This window comes from Prionailurus bengalensis, chromosome C2 (genome assembly GCF_016509475.1).
Source record: "Prionailurus bengalensis isolate Pbe53 chromosome C2, Fcat_Pben_1.1_paternal_pri, whole genome shotgun sequence".
NCBI lineage: Eukaryota > Metazoa > Chordata > Mammalia > Carnivora > Felidae > Prionailurus > Prionailurus bengalensis.
In genome coordinates this window covers 94377942-94402235 of record NC_057350.1, presented here as the reverse complement: position 1 = coordinate 94402235, position 24294 = coordinate 94377942, and the positions used below count along the sequence as shown (strand labels likewise).

General features: G+C 40.4%; 1 protein-coding gene across 1 annotated transcript; it reads right to left on the bottom strand.

Moving 5' to 3' along the window:
• Positions 1-258: 258 nt before the first annotated feature.
• Positions 259-20090, bottom strand: TNFSF10 (TNF superfamily member 10). The gene is made up of 5 exons (XM_043594892.1): positions 19872-20090; positions 14170-14307; positions 11536-11575; positions 5637-5741; positions 259-4000 (listed from the first exon to the last, which is right to left on the bottom strand). The coding sequence occupies exons 1-5, from the start codon at positions 20073-20075 to the stop codon at positions 3567-3569; spliced, it is 921 nt and encodes a 306-aa protein (XP_043450827.1). The 5' UTR covers positions 20076-20090; the 3' UTR covers positions 259-3566.
• Positions 20091-24294: the final 4204 nt, after the last annotated feature.

Here is a 24294-nt window from a genome sequence, read left to right as displayed (position 1 = left end):
TGTGTGTGTGTGTGTGTGTGTGTGTGTGTTTAGGTTTATTTATTTATTTTCAGAGAGAGAGAGAGAGAGAGAGAGAGAGCGAGAGCAAGTGCATGCAGGAATGGGGGAGGGGCAGAGAGAGGGCAAGATAACACCCCAAGCCATCTTGACACTGTCAGCATGGATTCCAATGTGGGGCTTGAACCCATGAATCATGAGATCTTGACCTGAGCCAAAACCAAGAGCCTGATGTCTATCCAACTGAGCTAGCTAGGATCCTTGCTTTTTAAAACTTTATTTATTTACTTTGAGAGAGAGGGGGGACCATGTTATTTTGAAACAGAGGACTAAAGAAGGTGAACATACATATTGGATATCTAGATTTGTAGTAAGGCAAATAGTAACCATTAAAGCTGGATGATATGATTGACAGGTGAATGAATAAACAAAATATGGTATATACACACAATGGAATATTATTCAGGCTTGAAAAGGAATAAAATTCTGGCACGTACTTCAATACAGATGAACGGAATATATTATGCTAAGTGAAATAAGGTAGACACAGAAGGGCAAATATTGTATAATTCTATTTACACGAAGTACCTAAAATAGACTCATAGAGAAAGAAAGCAGTATGGTGATTACCAGGGGCTGGGGGAAGGGATAATGAAGTTACTATCTAATGGGTACAAAGTTTTAGTTTGGGATGATGAAAATGTTCTAGAGATGTATAATATTGGTGGTTGTACCACAATGTGAATGTACTTGATGCTGCTGAATTGTATACTCAGAACGGTTCAAATGGTAAATTTTATGTATATTTTACCACATTTAAAAAAACCCAAATGATATGGATGTAAAAATGGACAACCAGATCAATAAGGGGGGGGGGGAAGGTAAGCATAGAAAGAGACCTTTCAGTGCTTGATATATGATAGAAGAAAAATTTAAATCAGTAGGGAAGAAAATAGACTCTCTCCAATGGACAGTAGTGGACAATCAGCTACTACTATGGCAATAGATAAAATTTCATCCTTATCTCACATCCCATATAAATTAGATTATAGTTGAATGATGCTATCAAACTATGAAAGGCCAGACCTTAAAGCTTTTAGAAAAAAATAGACAGCAGTATCTGCATAGTAGTGGTAGAAAAGATATCTTGGGCATAAAATGAAAATCTGTATTAGCTTTCTAGGGCTGTTGGACCAAAGTGCCACAAACTGAGTGGCTTTCAACAACAGAAATTTATTCTGTCACAGCTATGGAGTCCAGGAGTTCAAAATCAAGGTGTCAGGAAATTTCTGAGACTCTGGTCTCAGATCCTTCCTCTGAGACTGTGAGTAGAATCTTGCCTTGTCTCTCCCTAACTCCTGGCAATGGCCATTAATCCATGGTGCTCCTTATCTTGCAGTTATTCCAATCTCTGCCTCTGTTGTCACATGGAGTTCTCTCTGTGTGTCTATTTCTAAATTTCTTCCCTTGAATAAGCATACCAGTCTTATTGTATTAAAGATGCACACTATTTCACTATGGCCTCATCTTAACTTCTTGTATCTACAACAACCCTATTTCCAAATAAGGTCACATTCTGAGGTATTGGGGAATAGGACTTCAACATACCTTTTTTGGGAGACCCAATTCAACCCATAACAAAAGCATTAACTGTAAAGGAAAGGACTGATACATTTTATCATATTAAATACCAAAGTGAGCAATTAATTCACTTCTTCTGTAAGATACGTCAGATAAAAGATACCATGAAAAAGAAATTAGAAGTCCTACCCCCTCCCCCAAAATGTCCTTTTCCCCATTTTTAGTAATCTTGGTACCATAAAACTAATGCAAGTACTAGATCAACAAAAACCACACATTTTTAACATGTCATTTTTATTGAAAAAGTAACATTTTTAAAATTTAGTATAAAAATATAGAGTAAAAATTGATATTCTCTTTCATTTCTGAATTTTATATTCACAATCATTGCAGTTTTTTACTTTGAGTTTTAAATCTGCTTAAAAGTTCTTCTTTGAGGCACCTGTCTGGCTCAGTCAGTGGAGCCTATGACTCTTATCTTGGGGTTGTAAGTTTGAGGCCTTTGCTGGGTGTAGAGAGGACTTAAAAATTAAATCTTAAAAAAAAATTAAAAATAAAATAAAAAATAAAACCTCACTTTGAGGTTACTTTTTAAATTCCTTGAAATTTTTTCAGTGTAAGGGTTAAGGCAGGGGATATTTTTCATGTTTTCCCCCATATGATTAGCTATTCATTTACTCAGTCATTCATTTATTCACAAATACATTTTGTGTGGTTACTATATTCAGGTACTGTCCCAGGTACAGAGGTTACAGATATGAGCAGGACTAAATGTTCCCTGCTATCACAGCCTTATATTCTAGAGATAGGAAGCAGGCTTTAAAAAACAGAGTAACAAATAAGCCAATTTGTCAGTATGTAAGAACTTGACTAGTGCTATGGAAAATAGAGTACAAAGGGCCAGAAGTACCAGGTATCTGCAGCATGCTGTAAATTTAAATTTAAATGAGCCTTTTGAAAAAGCCCTATTTGATCAGACACATTTAAATGAACATTTGAGCACACAACCTGAAAGTGTAAATTAAGCTGTGTTTAGGATAATAATTAGAAGAGATTAGACAAATACGCCAACTAATTTTTTTCTCCAACTGGTTAGATTAAATGGCACAATGAACTATTTTGTGTCACAATTTTGGAAGATAAAAGCAATTGCTGTTCTGACAAAGGCAAAAAAATGATACAACCTTAAGGAGATGTATACTAGATAAGACATTTGGCAATGGAGAATAGGGTCGGGAGTGGGAATCAGATCTTTCTTTGACTCTTTTCTGCTGATTTACCTGTGTTTGTCATTTCCACTTTCCCATTTCTCCTCCTGCCCCCATGAGACCAAATTCCCTGATTTCTGATTGGCAGTTCACTCATCATAGAGTCCTTTATCAAAAATATTAGTGCTTTTGGCCAGTTTGACTTTTGGTAGGAAAAAGCACAAGCCATTCAGAAATAGCTCCTTATTTGGGCATCATAAATTTAGTTTGTTTTTTTAACAACACGATATTATTTCCACCAAATCCAGATGTATGAGATACCTCCTTTGACGTCATGCACAACACAAATTTCCTTCGCACATCGCATGTATAGGCAGAAGATTGCCTCCCAAGATCATGACCTTTTACTGGTTCCCCTTTCTCTTCCAACTTTGGGAATGGCAACTTGGAAGCAACCAAGGTGATATACTACTTAGAGATGGTCATTAATCTTCTGGAATCTTCACAAGAATAGATAATAAAGACAGATGTTTACAGGTACACAAGTGTTTGGTAACAGAATCTAGATTCCTGCTAACAAGCTGATATCAGGAAGAGCCCAAGGTCTTTTGGCAATTTCACTTTCTTCTTGGTTGCTTTCTTAGACTTGGTCACTTTCACAGATATTAGAAAACCGTGTGTTGTTTTGGTCTTTTGGTTGAGGCAGCTTTGCTCAGGCTTCCTTGCTTTGTTGTGACAAGCAATATTTGTTGAGAATACTGTTTTTCCTTTGTAGGTCATTTAGCCAATTAAAAAGGCCCCGAAAAAACTGGCTTCTTGGTCCATGTCAATCAATTGCTCATTATTTACAGAGACAAAAATTCTGTCATTTTCCTTCAGCTCAAATATCCCACCTTGATAGATGGAATAGAGTCCATATTCTGAATCCTTAGACCAACAACTATTTCTAGCACTTTTCATTAGCAGTATCGGGTCAGGATAACTTGTGTATTTGTAGATATATTGTACCATTTGTTTGTTTCTCTTTCTGTTCTGTTCTGTTTCCTCAGGTTCCTGAAATCTAAAGTATGTTTGGGAATAGATGTAATAAAACCCCCTCTGATGAATAACCAGCTCACCATTCCTCAAGTGCAAATTATTCAAGAATGAATGTCCTTTTCTTGATGACTCCCAGGAGTTTATTTTCTGACCCAAAGCTTTTTCATTCTTGGAACCTGGAGGAAGTTTAGAGAGAAAGAAAGTTTGTAGCAAAGGCAAGAAATATCTCAGTAGCCATGGCTAGCCAGTTTTTTGGTTGGGATTGTAAAGAATTTCAATCTAATATAAACCTTCTTGCTCCTTCAATCTTACAAGATTCTGAATTTCTTATAGAAATCTGGAGGCTACTGTATCATTGTGACCTGTTGTGAGTCCCTTTCTTTTCTGTGCCTCATCCACCACTTAACACTATATCTGCCAAACTTAGCTCTAAACTGTAGCACAGGGGATGATTAACTCAGATGGCAATCTGCGTGGGCAGAACTTCTGTCCCAAGCCCCTGCCTCCCTTCCTAGGCAGGTGAACTAAAATGAACAACACGCAACAAAACCAAAAGAAATATATCTGTTTCCTTAAGCCTGGATCTCAGAACTTATTGCTATTCCTTTGGATCACTTTGGGTTCCTTCTTGGTCTTTCTCAGCAATCCAGAGTCAAAGGCACCATTCAGACAGAAAGCATCTCTAGTACACAATAAGACAAGGCATAAGGTTTGGCAAAGAGGTCCAGATTTAAAGATCTTTAGACCCTTGGATCTTTAACTCCCAAAGACTTTAAATGAAAAAGGGCCCTACAAAATAGGATATTCCTTTCAACTTTGGGCTCATCTCCACGATTGGTGTAAAGTTTAGTTTTTCAACAGGGCAAAACAACTGTTGTATTTCTTGATAAATAGTAAACACTAACATTATAATAATGATCTCACTCATAGGCAGAACATGTCTCTCATTCACAAAACATGAGTTCAGGAATACCAAGAAGACAACTGCCCAGGAAAAAAAAAATGAAAAAAAATTCCAAATCTTTTCATTTTTAAGTGATACTTGAAATTTCTTTAACTTGAGATAAAACCTTTTGTAATAATAAAAGCAACTATTTATTAAGTACTTACAATACACAGGAATTTTGCCTGTGCTAATCTTCACTATTTTATGAGTTAAAGATTATCTCCACTTCATATATGAGGAAACTGAAGCTTTATTTGATTAGGTAATTTGCTCAAAACATATATCCAGGTAAAGAGGGGCTGGTATTCCAATGTGCGTATTTAGACTGTAAAACTCTTGCATTGTTATAGCACTGTATGGACACCTGTTCTTTAGTTAAGAAGTACGCTTACCATATTGGCTAAGCTATATGAAACTGACATTTCTCTAAGTGAGAAATGGTCAAATATTGGCAATTTCCCATAGTTCGACCAAGTAGAAATGCCACAAGGAATAACTAGTCACTTCTGGTGAAAGTATATGACTGACTCGGAACTCCTAAGGAGGAGGAATATTTGATGGAGGGAGAAAGAGAAATTACTTTGAAGAAGAAGAAGAAAAGCACATATAGGGGCATGGGAAACTCTAAGACAGAGTTCTCCCACCAGAGGATTCTCCTGAGAGCATTTATGCCAGAGTAGTTACTGAGCTATTTTCTCTTGTAATCTTCCTTCTGAGAAAGAGCCAATCTGAGCCCCAGTTACCACTGAGCATTTTGTAGATAGTCATATAGACATTTCATGTAGAAAGTTGAAAGAACAAATTATTTGGAACGAATTTTTTCATTGCCTTCCTTGAAACCATGATATATTTGTTGTTTCTCTTACTTGGAACTGGGAATGTGCTTCTTCTCCGACTGGTTCCAGTTATGTGAGCTGCTACTCTCTGAGGACCTCTTTCTCTTACTAGGTAAGGAATATTTAGCTGCTTTTCTAAAAGAAAAATGACAAAGAATCTTCAGCACTTGTCAAACTACTTTTCAAATACATTGCTATTCAGAACTGTTGTTGATCAGACATCATAAGCACACTGTGCTTCCAAAATTGATTGTATGGTCACTCATAAAAGCATCCCATATATTAATATGATGATCCATCTATTCCAGCTTATGTTTAATTTGGAAAGTATTTTAGGTGAGAAGAATAAGCAGCAACTTGGATTATAATTTATCGACATATCAGAGATAAGGTCCAACCAGAATACAACAAAATGAAGATTATGGCCCTTTTCCAAAACAAACAAACAGACAAACAAAAACCAAACAAGTAAATAACCATGGACATGTAATAACTCTGCTTGAGTCATTTAAAATGCACAAATAACCAAGTCTTGGCAAATTTCCACTTTGAGTTATATATAGAGACAAACAGAGTGATTCTGATTCTAAAGGAGTAGCAGTGTAACAATGGTCCAAAGATGCTACAAACTGGTATCCAACAGTAATCCCTTCACCACCACCACCCCCCCCCCCAAGAGAAATATGAATTGGCATACTGGTCATGATAATCAATATGTAAACATAAAAATCACTGGCTCACTAGATCATAATAAACAAATAACACCTATTGATCACATTCCAAAGTACTTTGGAACAGACTTTAAATATACAAATTCAACATATTACCCTTTAAATTTTAAATTTTTATTTATTTTGAGAGAAAGAGAGAGAGAAAACATGAGTGGAGGAGAGGCAGAGAGAGAAGGAGAGAGAGAATCCCAAGCAGGATCATGTTCAGCATGGAGCCCAATGTGGGACTCCATCCCACAACTCTAGGATAATGACCTGAGCCAAAATCAAGAGTGGGACACTCAACTGACTGAGCCACCCAGGTACCCCAACAAACTACCTCTTTTTAAAAAATCAGCTTAAACGTCCCAAGTGTGCTTCTACTGGTTGTTAAGATAAATTATATTCTTTCATCAAGCAAATATTGCCAGGACTAAGGCACTGCACTATGCTGTATATGGGTTGCAAAGATTAGCCACTGATTACACTGACTGAGCCCTCAAAGGACTTACAGTCTTTTAGGAAAAATATAAATTAGAAAGTGAAAATTTACCTGTGAGAAATATAAATAAAGGGTGATGGGTGTTCACAAGAGGGAGAGATTCCTACTTATTGGAGAATTGAGGTCAGGGGAGGGTTTGTGCTAATGCTTACTCCAATAAACCAAAGTGCCCATCACATCTATGCCAGGCACTCTTTTAGGAGCAAGGAGAAAGAATATAAATAAATGAATGCAAACAAACATTTGAGGTGCAAATGGCAATTTGATCTGAATAGGATGAAGATGGGCAGGCTTGGGAAGGAGGGCTGGAAGAAGGGCATTATCTGAGATCTAGGCCAGAGGCCAGAGGCAGGACTCACAAAGCATTCCTGGGACACAGACAAGGGAGGAGTTCAGTTTTAGGCTTGAATGAGGAGCCAAACTATAGAGGATTTGAATGTTAAACTAAGAGATTTGGATTTTACAGGATGTGGATTTTGAATGATTTGGGGCAGGGAAGTAAAGGGACAATGTGTTGTGCTTTAGGCTATCCTGTCTCAAAGAAAGCTGTGATGGTTAGAAGGTGAGAGGGCTGGAGACTGGCAAGTAAGTGATCAGGACTGAGAACAGGAGGCCTTAATCTAGGCTAGTAGATGGGGGAACTGAGAAGAGGTGGTAAAAAAGGGAAAGAATAAATAGGAAACGGGAATCTCTTCCATCTATCTGGTATGAGTTGTTGCTTATTCAGGATGGGAAGGCATTTGTACAGTACTGAATACCAAATATATCATGAGGCTGCATGGTCAATTACATAATGCTCTCAGAATGCTCAGCTTTCAAGGTTGATGTGTCCATTCACCTTGAACTCCCACTGTTAAATAATTCATAATGCCTTGCCTGCCCTTAGACCTTAACACTTTGTTTTAAAATATTCAATAACTGAATCCAATTATAAATATCTTGCATTTGAGGTCATTGCAAGGATATGGGAAAGCCTAGATAGAAAAGCAAATTCTAAAGAGGATATTTCCTCTTTAGAGGCTATAGCAAACACTTCCTAGAAAAGAAACCTGTCAATGTGTCTATTTGGATGTCATCAATACATCTAGGTATGCTGATTAGTATATGATTTCTACATTTCATTGGGATGAGTGAAAAAGAGTATTTTTCTTACAACACTGAAAGTGTTGGATGTACATCTACTATAGATCGGAGATCTGTTGTGCCTCATCAGAAGAGGAAGAGTATTCAATGTTCTGACTACCACTTTTGCTTTTGGGGAAAGAATGCTTAGACCCTGGGATCAGGTCTTATCTTGTTTAATAAAAGCTATTTAATAAAGAAAAATGGGAGTTGTTAAGTAATGAGGAAGCTTATCATATTGAAAAAAGATAGGTGACCGGGCACTTGGGTGGCTCAGTTGGTCGTGTCCAACTCTTGATTTTGGTGCAGGTCATGATCTCCCAATTCATGGGATCAAGCCCTCCATTGGGTTCTGCATTGACAGTGAGGAGCCTGCTTGGGATCCTCTCTCCCTCTTTCTCTGCCCCTTCTCTCTCTCTCTCCCCCTCTCTGTCTCTCTCTCAAGATAAATAAACATTAAAAAGAAAAAAGGAAAAAGAATAGTTGAAAAGTAGAAAGACATCATTACAACACTTATATTGAAGAACATTTTCTTCTCTGCCAGGCTGGTATGCCCTAAGTCTCTGGTATATGTATTCAGGCCTCTATGGCTATTATCATGGGAAAATAGGACTATGGTGAGCCAAATGTGAAGAAGTAGCAAACTGATTTAATAGTTTTATTTACTTATGTATTCACTTTAAAAATATGTATTAAGAACCCTCTTTTTTGAGAGAGAGAGAGAGAGAGAGAGAGAGAGAATGTATACATGAACAGAGGAGGGGCAGAGGGAAAGGGAGAATCTTAAGCAGGCTCCACACCCACCACAGAGACTTGCTCAGGGCTCAATCTCACGACCATGAGATCACGACCTGAGCAGGAATCAGGGGTCACACACTCAACCACTGAGCCACCCAGGCACCCCTGTATGAAGAACCTTCTATGTGGAGAGAGATGGTGGTGGCACAGTATTGTGAATGCACCATTTGCCACTACACTGTGCACTGAAAAATGGTGAATTGTAAAATTTTTGAAGGTAGTGGGGTAGGAGGGTCCTGAACTCACATCCTCCCATGGACACACCAAGGCTACAACCACATATAGAGCAATGCTCTCTGAGAAGGACCTGAAGACTAGCAGAACAGCTCTTCCACAGCTAAAGATATAAAGAAAGAGCCACATGGAGAAGAGTTGAAAGGGGCAGAGACAAGTCTGGTCAGGACCCACACCCCAGGTGAGGCGATCTACAAGTTGGGGGGATATCATAGGCGTGAAATTCCCCCTGGGGAGCAAGGGATTCAAGCTCCACATGGACACTGACCAGGGGCCTGCACTGGGAAGACAAGCTCTCACCATGTCCAGCTTTGAGAATGAGTGGGGCTCAACTCCAGGGGAGCCAGCTAGCACCACTCGCCTCATCCTGGCATTACCCTGTGGACCTGTCCCCCTCAATCTTCCCATCCCCTAAAGCAGCTGGGATGAGATCAATTATCCCCATGAAGCTGCTCCTTCCCTGCCACATGCCAGGGGTGACCTCAGCTGAGACTGGCGTCCTTTCAAAGTGGCTTCTGACCCAGGGCAGGTAGCCAGACCTAGGGCCAGCCACACCCACCAGCAGTTGTGGCCTAGTCACTACAGGAGGATACACATAGTCCACACAAGGAACACTCTTGAAGTGCCTGATTCTGGTGACCAGAGAGGATTATATTTCTGGTCGCCACAGAATACCTTCCACATAAGGCCACTCCTTCATGAAAAGATGCTCAGCATTGCTCATCATCAGGAAAATAAAAACCAAAACCATGATGAGATACCATCTCAGACGTGGTAATAACAAAAGGACAAGAAACAACAAGGGTTGGTAAGGATGTGGAGAAAAGGGAACCCTACTACATTGTTGGTGGGAATATAAATTAGTGCAGTCACTGTGGAAAACAGTATGGAGAGTTCTCAAAAAGTTAAAAATAGAAAAAACATATGATCCAGCAATTCCACTTCTAGATGTTTATCCCAAGAAAATGAAAGTGAAATCACTGTCTTGAAAAGATATATCCACCATTATATTCATTGTAACATTGTTTATAATAGCCAAGATATGGAAGCAACGTTAAGTGTCTATCAACAGATGAATGGATAAAGAGGCTGTGGTACACACACACACACACACACACACACACACACACACACTGGAACATTATTCAGGCATAAAAGAGAATAAAATCTAGCCATTTAAGACAACATGGATGGATGCAGAGGGTATTATGCTAAGTGAAATAAGTTAGACAGTTAAAGACAAATAACATAAGATTTCACTTATATGTGGAATTTAAAATCAAATAAACAAACAAAACAAGACAAAAAGACTCATAGGTACAGAGAACAAACTGGTGGTTTCCAGATGGGAGTGGGGTGAGGAGATGGACGAAATAAGTAAAGGTGATTAAAAGGTACAAATTTCCAGTTGTAAAATAAATAAGTCACGGTAATATAAAATGCAGCATAGGGAAGATAGTGAATAATATTGTAATAATTCTGTATGGTGACAGATGGTAACTATACTTATTGTAGTGTGCATTTTGTAATGTATATAAATGTCAAATCACTATGGTGTACATCTAAAATTAATATATTATTGTATGACAACTATACTTCAATTAAAATATAAAATGAGAATGACACCTTTTATCCCCCCCCAAAAAAGATTACTTGTATATTATGTGAATTTCATCTCAATCAAAATACATACATGCGTGTACAAAAGGTGGTCCACCTAAGGGCCAGGGGAATAAAGATTCTACTAGGTTTGGAGCATAGAGTTAGGTGCTAGGTATAGAGAAATGAGAGAAATAGACATGTGTTCTATCTTTATGTATCTTTAAAGTAGTGGGGAATCAGCACACAGATAAAAAATACATAAAAATGGAAAGAGATGAAAGGAGGTGCTTGTTATCTTACCTAAATAAGGTAGCCAGGGACATTCTCTCTGAAGAAGTAACATTTAGGCGATAGTTTGAGAATGAGAAGGAGTCAGTTGTATGAAAAGCCAGGAAGGGAAGAAGCCAGCCTGGGGAATAGCCCTTTGAGGGGAGCCCTTATGGGTTAAGAGCAGGGTGCTGACCATGAAGAAGAAGGTGACCATGGGTGAGGGACCATGAGAGAATTGTGGTGGGTGGGTCAGTGGGTGAAGGATTGCTGGGAAAAATGACGAAGTGAGGGGCTCTTGCATAAAGAAGGGCATAGAGCTTAGTGGTGGTCAGAAGCAGAGAAAAGATGAGTTACTTGGGGGCCTTTACTTATCTTACTTCCAGCCATGTACCAGAAAGGATTTAGATGGCTCATTTATGAAACACTGACAAGTAAAAGATAAATAACGGAAGAAATTGAGATGAAAGGAAAATCCACATTGGGAGAAATAAAGTTTTGACCATAGGTGGGCCACAGATTTGGCCCTAAGTGTTCTGTCAGTGCAAATAGGAAAATAGAATCAAGTGTTTTGAGACACGGAGTAGAAGTTGGAGGGGGGATATGTGGATGCGAGCAGAGAAGAAGAGCTGGAGAACTAGTCACCCCGTCATGAAGTTGACAGTAGAAAATTAAAATAACAAAAAAATACTACCTGGAACTGTAGGAATGGTTTCCTCATAGGTTCTCAAAATCTGCAAACAGTATTGAATAAAGCTTGTTAATTTCCCTAAAAATAATTAAACTGACTACAGAATGCCTGTGGCTCTTCTTGCGGGTGTCTGAGATGAAATTTCTACATAGGACATCAACCCCAGAAGCTTTAGTTGTTCAAGCACAGAGTTTGTGTGGGGTAGGGTGGGAGATGGGGTGAATACTGAGGCAGAGGCAGCTGTTCCTGCATGGTGACCGAGGATGGTCCTATGTCTGGGAAAGTTCTGTTTCTTGATGAAGTCTTCAAAAGGCCACACCTGAAGCAACACAGGAGGAAGGTGCCAGCTGCCAAGTTAGGACAGGCTAATGTTCCCTCAAACCCCCTTGTAGCTAATGGATGTGGCAACCATGCCACTTCACTCTCTCTGTGTGGGGTGTGTGTCTGCACACAAATGTGTGTATATGTGCACTACGTAATAGCATTCAGGAGCTTTGCATTGGGCAGACCCAAATCTCAAGATATAAGGCACACTTCCTCTCTCTTGGGATGCCCACAGACACAGAGCCCATCAAGCCGGGACCTGCAACACTGTCATTCTCTCATTTCTGACATTGGCTAGGGCATTCTTCACATCAACATAAAAAATAATATCTTTACTAAACAACTAACATCACTTTCTTTGTACTAACCAGTGGGGAAAACCAGTAAGAAAGAGTGAAACCTTAGCCTTTCTATCAGACGGGCTAATGCGGACTGCTCATCCACAGCTTCTAAACTCCCCTCCACCCAGCTCTGCTACTTGGGCCTTTATCCATCACTGCCTTCCTTTCCTGCCACTGTTGTTAATTTTGAAACTGCCAGAAACTCCCCTCCTCTGTACTCCCACCCCAGAGCAGAAGCTCTCTGCCTTCCTCTTGGCCTCAAGCCCTGACCTGGTAATGGAGGGTCTGCCAATAGCACAATGGGCACTGGTATATGGAAGGGAAAGGAGCTGTGCCTCGGCATAGTCTCTGTGTCTCTCTCATTCTGGGACAGAAGGGAGGAAGGAAGAAGGAGGAGCAGCAGGAAAGAGAGAAGGGTAATTCCTACAGCTTGGGAAACAGATTAAAAGAATAATGACTGTCTGGTCAGATGGTCCAGATTCAGATCTGTCAATCATTAGCTCTGGAAAACTTTGCTCGTTACTTAACTGATGTAAACTTTAATTTCTTCATCTATTTAAAAAATAAAAAAGAGGAAGATAATAATGCTTCCTTCCTCACAGAGCTGTTATGGGGATTAAATGAGATATCCTACGTAATGGGCATAGGATGTTTACTGGAAATAGTCTGTTCCATTAATGGTGCCTGGAAAAAAAAAGGGAACTCTTTCCCCCCTTTTTGTCTGCATCCTCTTCCAGCTTCTGCCTGTTCCAGTTAGTGGCAGCATATGAGGATGGGAGGGAGAGAGAGAACAGCAAGAAAGAGGTATGTGCAATCTATCCTCACCCCTTTTCAGTCTCCAGATTTCTGCCCTAGTTCTGAGTTTCTCTCTCCTACCACCTGTGGGTTTGCCCCCATGAACACCAGGGACCGCAGAGTCCCATTCATTCCTCGGTCTTCTCAGGATGTTTCCCAACCCTGGGCCTTTCCTCGTCCTTGCCACTTGGGGCCACAGAGTCACAGCTGCATCACTGTAGCTTGTGCTGTGAGCTGGTGGGCACCCTTTTCCGGCCTCCAGCCGAAGTAAGATTTCATTTCTCATAGAAATGGCATCATAGATGACATCTGGGCTCTACTATGAGGACTGATTGGGGTTATAAATCAGAGCTCTAACCACTGACATAACACTGTTTTAGTGGAAAGACAGGGCACCAAACAATGGACTTTCAATCATATCTTTAAAACACACCTTCTTCCCGCCTGGGAATGTCCCCAGTATTTTTAAAACAATAACAGTGTATCCTAGTTTACAGAGTATTTTTATACCCATGTTCTCTTCTGACCTTTCTGGAAGGCAGAAGGCAAAACTATGAAAGCAAAATGATATAATTTAGTGAAATAAACTACTAGCTAACATAGTGTTTCTGCTAGAGATCCTGCATCCATAAACAGATCATAGTTTGTAATTTGTCACTTATTGACTATATATTGAGATGTCATCACCTTCAATTTCTCAAAGCGTCTCTTCGTTCCCTCTTCTTTCCTCTTTTTTCATCTCTATGTGCATACACAAATAAAGATATATTTAATTTCAGACATCAACAAGGTGCAAAGATTATAAAACACCATTATTTGGCATCTTTTGTCTTCTGAACAACAACAAAACCACACACATCTTTTATCATTGTGTGATCTTGAACACATTGCCCAGTCTGTGCCTCAATTTTCCACAATGTGAGATAAAAAGGGCAGACTAGATGGGGAGACTCTCTGGAGGAGAGGAATGAGCTCTAGCCTGGGAGTCAGCCAGGCCCCTCTGTTTGGTGCTGTTCCACTTTCTTCTAGTTTTAGGAATTTGGGGGAGATCACTAAAACACTCTGGGCCTCTGTTGTCTCCTTTGCAAAATGAGGCATCTACGCTTGATGATCCTAGGTGTTCTTTCTCTTGCGACCCTCCACGTCTGCTGGCGGAGTGACCCGGTGGTCCACCTACCTTTCTAACAAACTGACGGAGCTGCCATTTCACTTGCCAGCACGGGGTGTTCATACTCTCTTCATCATTGGGGTCCCAAGGGATATCGTCTTCCTTTAAGAAACAAGCAATGCCACTTTGGGAGTATTTGTCCTGCATCTGGGTTAAGATGGAATATAATACATTATTATAGAGAAATGCTTTTTATTTTTGTTCATTTACAAGTTAAGACAACAGGAACCGATGACAGATTCAGAGAAGTCTTGGTACCTTGGATAAGCTTGTGGGTTGAAATAAACAGTAAGCATGCTGTCCTTTGTCTTGTGAATAAATATAAGCAGTCAGACGTGGTGAGAAGGATACAGGTGTGGGCCAGACATCCTGGGTCACAATGCCCTTCACTGATCCTGCTGTTAAACAGCTGTGTGTCCCTCAACAAATTGCTTTTTCTCTTCTGTGTCTATTTTTCATTTGAGTTTTGAGCTGGTTCATTGTGGTGATCTTTGAGGTCCTTTCCACCTCTGAAATGGGGGGTTTTCCCATTCTAAAGCTGGGAAGCTATCTAGGTACAAAGTAGGCAATAGAGTCCATTTAAATTCCAGCATCCTAAATAAAAAATTAAACAAATCTTCTGGGATGCAGACAATATTGTGTAAATTCTAGTTATTGTGATTTCTAGTCCTCTGGATGGCCAAATCTGGACCATATTGCCACTGAAAATCTTAATGTTGTCTCATTAAATGTCCACACTAGCTAGGGATTTACCTGCAGAGACTTGAAACACCATTTGAAGGTTTGCCCCCTCCTTCTGAGAGCAAACAGTTATAACGGCCAGGTAATTTTCAATAAAGTCCTAGCTTGATATTAAACACACACACACACACACACACACACACACACACACACACGCACACACACATGTGCATGCACACATGGAACAAATGCATGCACGCATATATCCCAAACCACTCAGCACATTGCAGGGTGATAACTGGTTAATTTTACAAAGAAAAATGGGAAGTCCATGCAAGGCCAGACATTGTTTTTTGGTTTTTTTTTTCTTTCCTGTTTTCGTTTTTAACAAGTGGGATTGAGGATATGTTATTTCTCTGTACAAATCTGAATTGTCTTTCTCTGGGGAAATAAATGGGAAAATGGCCATTTTTATCTGTTGTTTGAACTTAGGGGACTCCCAAGCTTGAAGGAAAGACCAAACAATGATGCTCCTTCTCATAAAAAGACAATCTCATTCCAGATCAAAATAACTTGTTTATGGGAGGTCCCAGCCAGAGTCAGCTGGTTCTGTACTCAGTCATGCACTCCTTGGACATTTGATCCAGGTCCTTCAAGTGCAAAAGTACAAACCTAAGCTGATTAATTCCTTCCACACACTCTGGCATAGAACATTCATTTACTTTTAAATGTTTATTTTCTTTCTTCCTGTTTTAAATTACAACAGTAAAACATTCAGCCTAGTAAATGTAGTAGGGGTGACAGCTGGGGCCACCTGAGTAGAGACACAACTAGCAGTGGAGTCAGTCAACATCACTTTGTCTCTACCCGCCCCATGGCCTTCTCCTGTAGAGTTCTGTTTGCATCTCCAACATATGTGGGAGCTGAAAAGCATTTCCCAGAAAAGCACTCAATTACGTATAGTTTAGAAATATGAGAACATATCTAGCAAATCGGGGCATAGGATTGGAGAGGGAAAGCTGGATGTAGTACAAGGCCTGAGGGTGATTCCAGGAAGAGCAAGTAAGCTTCATTGGACACTGTCCCAGTGCAGCCGGTATGGGTGTTCTCTGGCCAGACATTGGTATGATAAAACTGAATAAACAGGCTCACAAACTTCTGTAACATGTTGAGATGAAAAGTTGTGCATGACACAGAGGGGAGGGAGTGATTTATTTTCTTACTTCACAGCAGTTAGAAGCTGTCTCAGCAGGAAAAGATGAAGAACATGGAGGATAGGGCCAGGGGCAAGAAAGGGCAGAGCTGAGCACTGACTGAGACTGGGCAACCATGGTAGCTGGCAGCTGCCTGTGAACCGAACTGGGTGGAAGCAGGGACTAGCCCAGGCCAGAACCAACTGCTGCCTATAGGCTCTGGCTGCCCACTGGGGGTTTTCCAGAAACATCTCTAGCAGGTGGGAGGGAGAACCCTGAAAGCTGAGTAAGATCCTAGGTGTACATGGGAGGGAGCGTGACAAGCTAATGTGACTCCATTGTTACCCCCGAACTTAATGAAGCCTAGAAACATTGTTAGTACACAGGCAACCTGGAAAATATAGGAAAATAAAGAACATTTTTCTAAATGAAAAATAAACAAAAAACACACTAAAATCACCCTCATCCTACTTCCTAATTAAGCTCTGGATGATCTCTCTTGTTTACAGGGCTGTCTGTGGGCAGTTTTGTGCGTGATTGTTTTCTCTTAAGACTACATAAAAATGTCATGTTCTTTAAATCTACATGAAAATCTTATATAGATAGCATAGATGCTTTTATGACATTCACTGTAGAAAATTTATAAAATACAGAAAAACAAGACACCCATATACACCAAAAACATAGGAAAAAAGACACCCATAATCCCACCATTTAGAAGTCACAATGACCAGCATTTTGGTATTTCTCTTCTAGAAACCCAGAGAGAAAGCCCCAACCACCTTCCCCATCCCCCACATTTTCTTGTATTATCATATTTGGTGGTTTCTTCTACAGACTTTGGCCAATGCTGGAGACTAGATGCATGAGTGAGGGGTTGCTGTGGTTGTTTCAAGAATGATTCATGAGGATTAATATGATGTGTCTCTCTTTCCCCTTCTTTTGCACATCCTTTCCACTTCAAAGCATGAGTTTCCTGCCTCACACTTCAGACCAGAGCTATTCTCTCCCTAACCACATGTGGGTGTTGGGGCAGGGGGATGTGTGTGCTATTTTCATTTGTATGCTTCTCAGGGACACAGCTTTCACACAGGTTCCTGCTCTTCTGCTCCAAAAGCCCTTGGTTTTGACAAGTGGATTTCCACTGTGTTGGTGTCATCACAAACATGGTGATTGTCTAGGCCACGGCCAGCCAGTCCTTCGCAGGGCTTTTGGGCTACAGGGTGGACTCCTTTGCCAGTTGACTCAGGGACTTCAAGGTGGCAGCACTGACCCTCTCTGCTGCCCTGACATTAGTGTCTAACAACTATTTTCTGCAAACCACAAATACCATAAAGAACCACTTATGGAGATTGGTAGATAATGGTCCCCTTCTCCTTTGTCTTACCCATCTATGATACCACAGTGATAGGCAGCCCCCTTGTCACAAAACATTCTCAGACAGACAAACTTTAGAGACTAAGCCCATATTTATTGATCATGCTTGCTAGTCTATAGGCTTATTTGGGAACGTCCAGTTAGACGTTACTCAGCTCTCCTTAGGCCACACTCCCTAAAGTCCGCTCAGTGTCTTTTCTAGAAAGTTTCATTAGCCAAAGTAGAATCTGTGATTTATTTTAGAAAATTAGTACTTATGTTAAGTATGCTTTTCCAAACTTTACACAACCAAAGAGACTCAGATTCATTTTTCCTTACAAGCATTCCTGGTGAAGAGGTGGAAACTTCAAGAAACTTCTCAATACAATGGCCACAGTTTATTGAGCACTTACCTAATGCCAGGGTTCAAAATTGGACTTTCCCTTTAACCAGCTTTATAATCTTGGACAAATCGCTTAACTCCAAGAATCTTAGTTTACTTATGTGTAAAATGGGGTAATTATATTTATAAGACTTTTGTTTTAGAGACAGAGAGTGGGGGAGGGGCAGGGGAGAGAGAGGGAGAGGGAGAGGGAGAGAGAGGGAGGGAGGGAGGGAGGGAGAATCCCAAGCAGGCTCCATGCAGAGCCCAACGCAGGGCTCAATCTCATGACCCTGGGATCATAACCTGAGCCAGAATCAAGAGCTGGATGCTCAACCAACTGAGCCACTCAGGCACCCCTACAGGATTTTTATAAGGATCAAATAGAGCAATATTTTGCAAAGTTCCTGGAACACAGTATTTGCTCAATATCTATTAATTCTCTTTCCTTTCTGGAACTCTCAATGAATTCTTCTGCGTGTCTGTAAACATATGTATATATATGTAACTACACAATCAAGAAAAACATATGCACACGGGGACATGTTAAGATTTGAAATTTCCATTTTTATAGAATTCAAAAAATTACTTGATCATAAACACAGACAATTGCATGAGTCTGCTCAGTCAAGAACCAGTTAATATAGTCTTAAAATTAGGCCAACTTGTAATGTCAGCAAATTGAGGCAATGATTTTCTTTCGTAATAAAGATACAGACTCATTCTGCTTATGCTGCAAAGTCAACAAAGGTTAGGACATTCTAGATCCAAACTTGTAAACACAGCAGTATTCCAGACTCTCATGCAGACTTAGAACTAGAGGCATGCTTATAGTTACATTGATGTTTTAGTTGCAGACATACAGCCTCTTCTGAATATAGCAAAGCTGACTTTACTGGTCACCTAATGGTAACCATCACTTATATAATTACTTGCAAGTCAAACAAGAGTCTACTTCATCCAAAGTCAAAGGAAAAATTTGCAAGTATCTGAGATAACCAAATTTATACTCCACAGGGTATACAAACTACATTTCCTTAACAGATACTCACTCTATGGCATTTGGATAATTTATATTTTTCTGAGATCCTTCTTACTTGCATTTCCTAGCCAGCTGGCAGATGTAATATTGCCTTATCAGTGTGCATCACAGGGTGCAAATATATTAACCCTGTGGACACCCTGTTGTGGAGGGAGGAATGTTACTTAGCTGTCTGAAGACCTGATTTCAACTCTGCTTCCAAAGCTCTGTCTGAGCCTGGATAAGTCATTTTGCCTGGGGGTCTCTAGTCTCCTCATCTATGAAATAGAGGGTGTTCAAAGTTCCTTCCAGCTCACAGTTCTCTACTATATAATACACAATTAGTCAAAAAATACATAAGAAGCCACAAGCTGACTTGGTTTATTGTCAGCAATTCTGCATTCATAGTTCCAAACGGTTTATACAGTTGAGAAGTACATGAACTAAAAAGCCACTAAGGTTTTTTTCTGTCAAATGTACCTGGATTCCTACTTGACCACCCACAGGCATAGAATAATTGTTTTATTTTCAATTATTTTATCATGAACAGTAAAATGCTGAGTCCATATGGTAACCTCTTTATTACAGGCTTTATGCGTGGCATGTCCGTGGCCAAGGAATAGACGCGTGCCAGTCTTTAATATCCTCTCTACTGTCAACAAAGAAGTGCCACAGATCTAAAACCAAAACATGTTTCTAAGATCTGACTTACCCTCCACCCCATGTCTTGGAGGAAAAAGAGAAACCTGATGACATTCCAAGACTCAGGTCTGATTTTAGTTCGATTGCTAGTATTGTAAACTATACATAGTGTTGAAGAGAAAAAAAAAAAAAACAACCACCTCCGGAGTTTTGTTCCTGCATCTGCTAGTAGCTGGTAGCTGCACTTGGTTCACACAATCCTTTCGACTTACACTTTGACAAGGTCCTCAGCAATTACATGCGTTAGCAGTTAGGGTCCACAGGCAGAGAAAGGGAACAGTTTTTCCTACTGTAAAGTCTTCACAGAGGAGGAAACAGAGGCAGTTAACCAGGTTTGCCGAGAACCTCAGTCAGGAACTGTGTGCATTGTACTGACCTGCCTCAGTTCACTGGTGAAGTACATGTAAGTCACGGCCACGCAGAGGGACTGCAGGAGCACAGTGAAGATCAGGATCAGCACGCAGGTCTGCCCGGGACTGGGGCCCGCGGGGGCCTGCATCTCGACCACGGTCCTGTCCTCTCCGACAGTCACTGCTGCAAAGGCAGCCAGACAGCAGGTTGTTGTTTTCGAACCAACCATCGGGGGTGGAGCCCTTTTTAGGTTTCGTTTATTAAAGAAATAATCAAAGTGAAACTGAAACAACATGCTGGAAGCCAGAGGAGCCAGAGAAACACTAGTAAAATTCTGGGAAGTTCTTTCCATTTTATAGGAATGTCAGGGACCAAGGAAGTAAACACACAGGAAAAAATTGTTCAGGGCACGTGGGTGACTCAGTAGGTTAAGTGTCCCACTTCAGCTCAGGTCATGATCTCATGATTCAGGAGTTCGAGCCCCGTGTCCGGCTCTGTGCTGACAGCTCAGAGCCTGGAGCCTGCTTCAGATTCTGTCTCCCTCTCTCTCTGCCCCTCCCCTGCTCATGTTCTGTGTGTGTCTCTCTCTCAAAGATAAATAAACGTTAAAAGAAGGTTTTTTTAAATGTTTTGAAGTTGGAAGGACTGTGCGTTAAGTCAAACAGCTCCTCCCGCAATGCTCAGGGCCTTTGGGGTCCTGTGGATGCACCTTTGCCCAGAAGCTGTACTGGTTCCTAAGCTCCCAGGCTGCATCTCCTGTCAGCAGCCTATCACTGGGAGCAGGACCACAGATGTGACCCTGAGCTGAGGCCACTCTGGTCTGGAGATGCAGACTGCACTGGGAAAAGCATCCTTTGTCATCTACCCAAGGTCACTCATGGCCCCATGCAGCACTCAGCAGCCTGGCTGGTGTCTTTGGTTGGGAGGTGTGGTGTGGGGACAGCAAACAACCCCTGGGACTCAGCTGCCTGGAGTCAGATACTGGCCCTGCTGCTTCTTGATGTGTCACCCTAGGTGGATTTCTAAGGGCCTCATTCTTAAGCTTCAGCATCCATGGGATGATGGTAGCACCTACCCCAAAGAGCTGTTGGAGGGTGAAATGAAATATTCATGCCTGGCTTCCTGGGGGTGCTTAGCAAATATAGGCTGTAATGTTTCTAGCAACAGAAATGGAAAGTGAAGTGGACAAGAGGGTGGAGCATGGCCAGCTCTTCAACTTAATAAAAATTAAGTCCCATTTTACTCCTAAGCAAGATTTTATTGACAGTGAGATAGGGAATTCCAGAAAATGTACCTGAGTGGTTTAGACCAGCTACATTTACGTCCGAGGATTAATGAGATAGAGATGCAAAGCATTCATCATGGTCTCTGGCACCCCACCCCTAATTATATATATACATTTGCTTTTCCATCTTTATCTAGGTTATTCTGTATATACATTAAAATTGATCAATTTCAAAGATATGGTTTGATTCATTTTGGTGATTGGGTACAAGGGTATAGCCACAACCACAACCAAGATATAGAATAGTTACTTTGCTTTAAAAAGTTTTTCGGGGCCTGGGTGGCTCAGCTGGTTGGCAACTGACTCTTGATCTCCACTCAGGTCATGATCTCACTGTTGGTGGGATCAAGCCCCAAGTCAGGCTCTGTACTGATGGTGTAGAGCCTACTTAGGATTCTCTCTCTCTCTCTCTCTCTCTCTCTCTCTCTGTCACTCCCCTACTTGCACACGCATATGTACTCTCCTTCTCTTTCTCAAAATAAATAAATAAACACTTTAAAAAAGTGTTTTCATCCCCCTTGGCCTGAATTCAGTTTTGAGACACTTCACTGAGCTCTGTAGCCTTCTCTAATATTGACTCTCCAGGTGATTTTAGGAAAGTACTTCACCTCTCTGGATGTACCCTTATAAAATGAAGGATGTTGAAACAGATTTGTCTGTAGGGGCTTTTCTAATACATCCAGAAAACAAGAAGGTGGGGTGCGGGCAGGAACCTCAGCTTTGCCTCCCACTTCTTGATATAGCACACAGCCGTGGTGGACTCTAGTGGGTAGAAGCCTACAGTCCCATCAGGCAGACTTAGGTTTCCACTTCCTCTTTCAGTACCATGTGACCTAAGCATCTGTTTCTTTATCTACAATATCAGGCTTTTTTAAAAAAATTGAGATATAACTACACATAACTTTATATAAGAACATAATTTGATATATTCGCATATATTGATATTAATATTGGTATACATCATCAAATAATCCCCACAAGAAATCTAGTTACAATTCATCACCGTATATAGGTACAAAATTTTTTTTTCTTGTGATGAGAACTTATGAGTTACTCTCTTAGCAACTTTCAAATATATAATAGTACAGTATTACTAACTATAGTTACCATGCTGTGCATTGCATCCCTAGGACTTATTTACCTTATAGATGGAAATTTCTATCTTCTGACCACCTTCACTCATTTTACCCACCCCTCTTTCTGTCAACCACAACCACCAATCTGCTATTTGTGTCTGTTGGTTCAGGTGTTTCTTTTTTGTTTGTTTGTTTTGTTTTGCTTTTGTTTCTTAGATTCCACGTATGAGTGAGCTCATATAGTATTTGTCTTTCTGTGTCTAACTTATTTCACTTAGCCTCATACCTTCCAGGTGCACCTCGGTTGTCACAAATGGCAGGCTTTCCTTTTTTTTTTTTTTTTTTACAGGTGAATAACATTCCATTATGTATATATACTATCTTTTTTCCCCCACATTTTTATTAAAATTCTAGTTAGTTAGCATACTGTGCAATATTGGTTTCAGGAGTAGAATTCAGTGATTCATCACTTATCTACAACACCCAGTGCTCATTACAGTAAGTGCCTTCCTAATACTCATCATCCATCTAGCCCATTACCCCCCTTCCCTCCATCAACCCTCAGTTTGTTCTCTTTCTTTAAGAGTCTCTTGTAGGGGTGCCTGGGTGGCTCAGTTGGTTAGGCGTCCAACTTTGGCTCAGGTCATGGTCTCGTGGCTCATGGGTTTGGGCCCTGCATGGGGCTCTGTGCTGACAGCTCAGAGCCTGGAGCCTGCTTCAAATTCTGTCTCGGTCTGTCTCTGCTCCTACCCCACTTGTGCTCTGTCTCTGTCTCTCTCCCTCTCTCTCTCTCTCAAAAATAAATAAACATTTAAAAAAAAGAGTCTCTTGTGGTTTGTGTCCTTCTCTCTTGTTTCTTTCTTTTTCCCCCTCCCATATGTTCTTCTGTTTTATTTCTTAAATTCCACATATGAGTGAAATCATATGGTATTTGTCTTTCTCTGACTTTTTTTGCTTAGCATAACACACTCTAGCACCATCCACGTCATTGCAAATGGCAAGATTTCATTCTTTTTTTATGGCTGAGTAGTATTCCATCATATATATATACATACATATACCACATCTTTATCCATTCATCAGTCAATGGACATTTGCATTCTTTCCATAGTTTGGCTATTATTAATAATGCTGCTGTAAACACTGGGGTCCATGTACCCCTTCAAATCTATATTTTTGTATCCTTTGGGTAAATAGTAGTGCAATTGTTGGATCATAGGATAGTTCTGTTTTTAACCTTTTTGAGGAAACTCCATACTATTTTCCAGAGTGGCTACACCAGTTTTCATTCCCACCAACAGTGTAATTAGGCTTCCCCTTTCTCTGCATCCTCATCAACACCTATTATTTCTTGTCTTGTTAATTTTAGCCATTCTGACAGGTGTGAAGTGGTAGCTTATTGTGGTTTTGAATTGTATTTCCCTGACCATGAGTGATGCTGACCATCTTTTCATGTGTCTGTTAGCCATCTGGATGTCTTCTTTGGAAAAGTATCTATTCATGTCTTCTGCCCCCATTTCTTAACTGGATTATTTGTTTTTTGGGTGTTGAGTTTGATAGATTCTTTATAGATTTTGGATACTCACCTTTTATCAGCTATGTCATTTCCAAATATCTTCCCCCATTCTGTAGACTGCCTTTTAGTTTTGTTGATCATTTCCTTTGCTGTGCAGAAGCTTTTTATCTTGATGAAGTCCCAATAGTTCGTTTTTACTTTTGTTTCCCTTGCCTCCGACAACATGTCTAGTAAGAAGTTGGTCTGGCCGAGGTCAAAGAGGTTGCTGCCTGTGTTGTCCTCCAGGATTTTGATGATTTCCTGTCTCACATTTAGGCCTTTCATCCATTCTGAATTTATTTTGGGGTATGGTGTAAGAAAGTGATCCAGTTTCATTCTTCTTCACATTGCTGTCCAGTTTTCCCAACACCATTTGTCGTAGACACTGTCTTTTTTCCATTGGATATTCTTTCCTACTTTGTCGAAGATTAGTTGACCATAGTTTTGGGTCCATTTCTGGGTTTCTTATACTGTTCCATTGATGTATGTGTCTGTTTTTGTGTCAATACCATACTGTCTTGATGACTACAGC

What these genes read in the sequence shown, in the direction of transcription:
- TNFSF10 (XM_043594892.1), bottom strand. Translation starts at nt 20,075, where the DNA reads ATGGTTGGTTCGAAAACAACAACCTGCTGTCTGGCTGCCTTTGCAGCA. An exon ending in TCCGTCAGTTTGTTAGAAAG is followed by an intron (nt 11,576 to 14,169) that starts GTAGGTGGACCA and finishes TACTGTTTGCAG; the next exon opens with ATTTTGAGAACCTATGAGGA. An exon ending in AAGCACATTCCCAGTTCCAA is followed by an intron (nt 4,001 to 5,636) that starts GTAAGAGAAACA and finishes AACTTCCTCCAG; the next exon opens with GTTCCAAGAATGAAAAAGCT.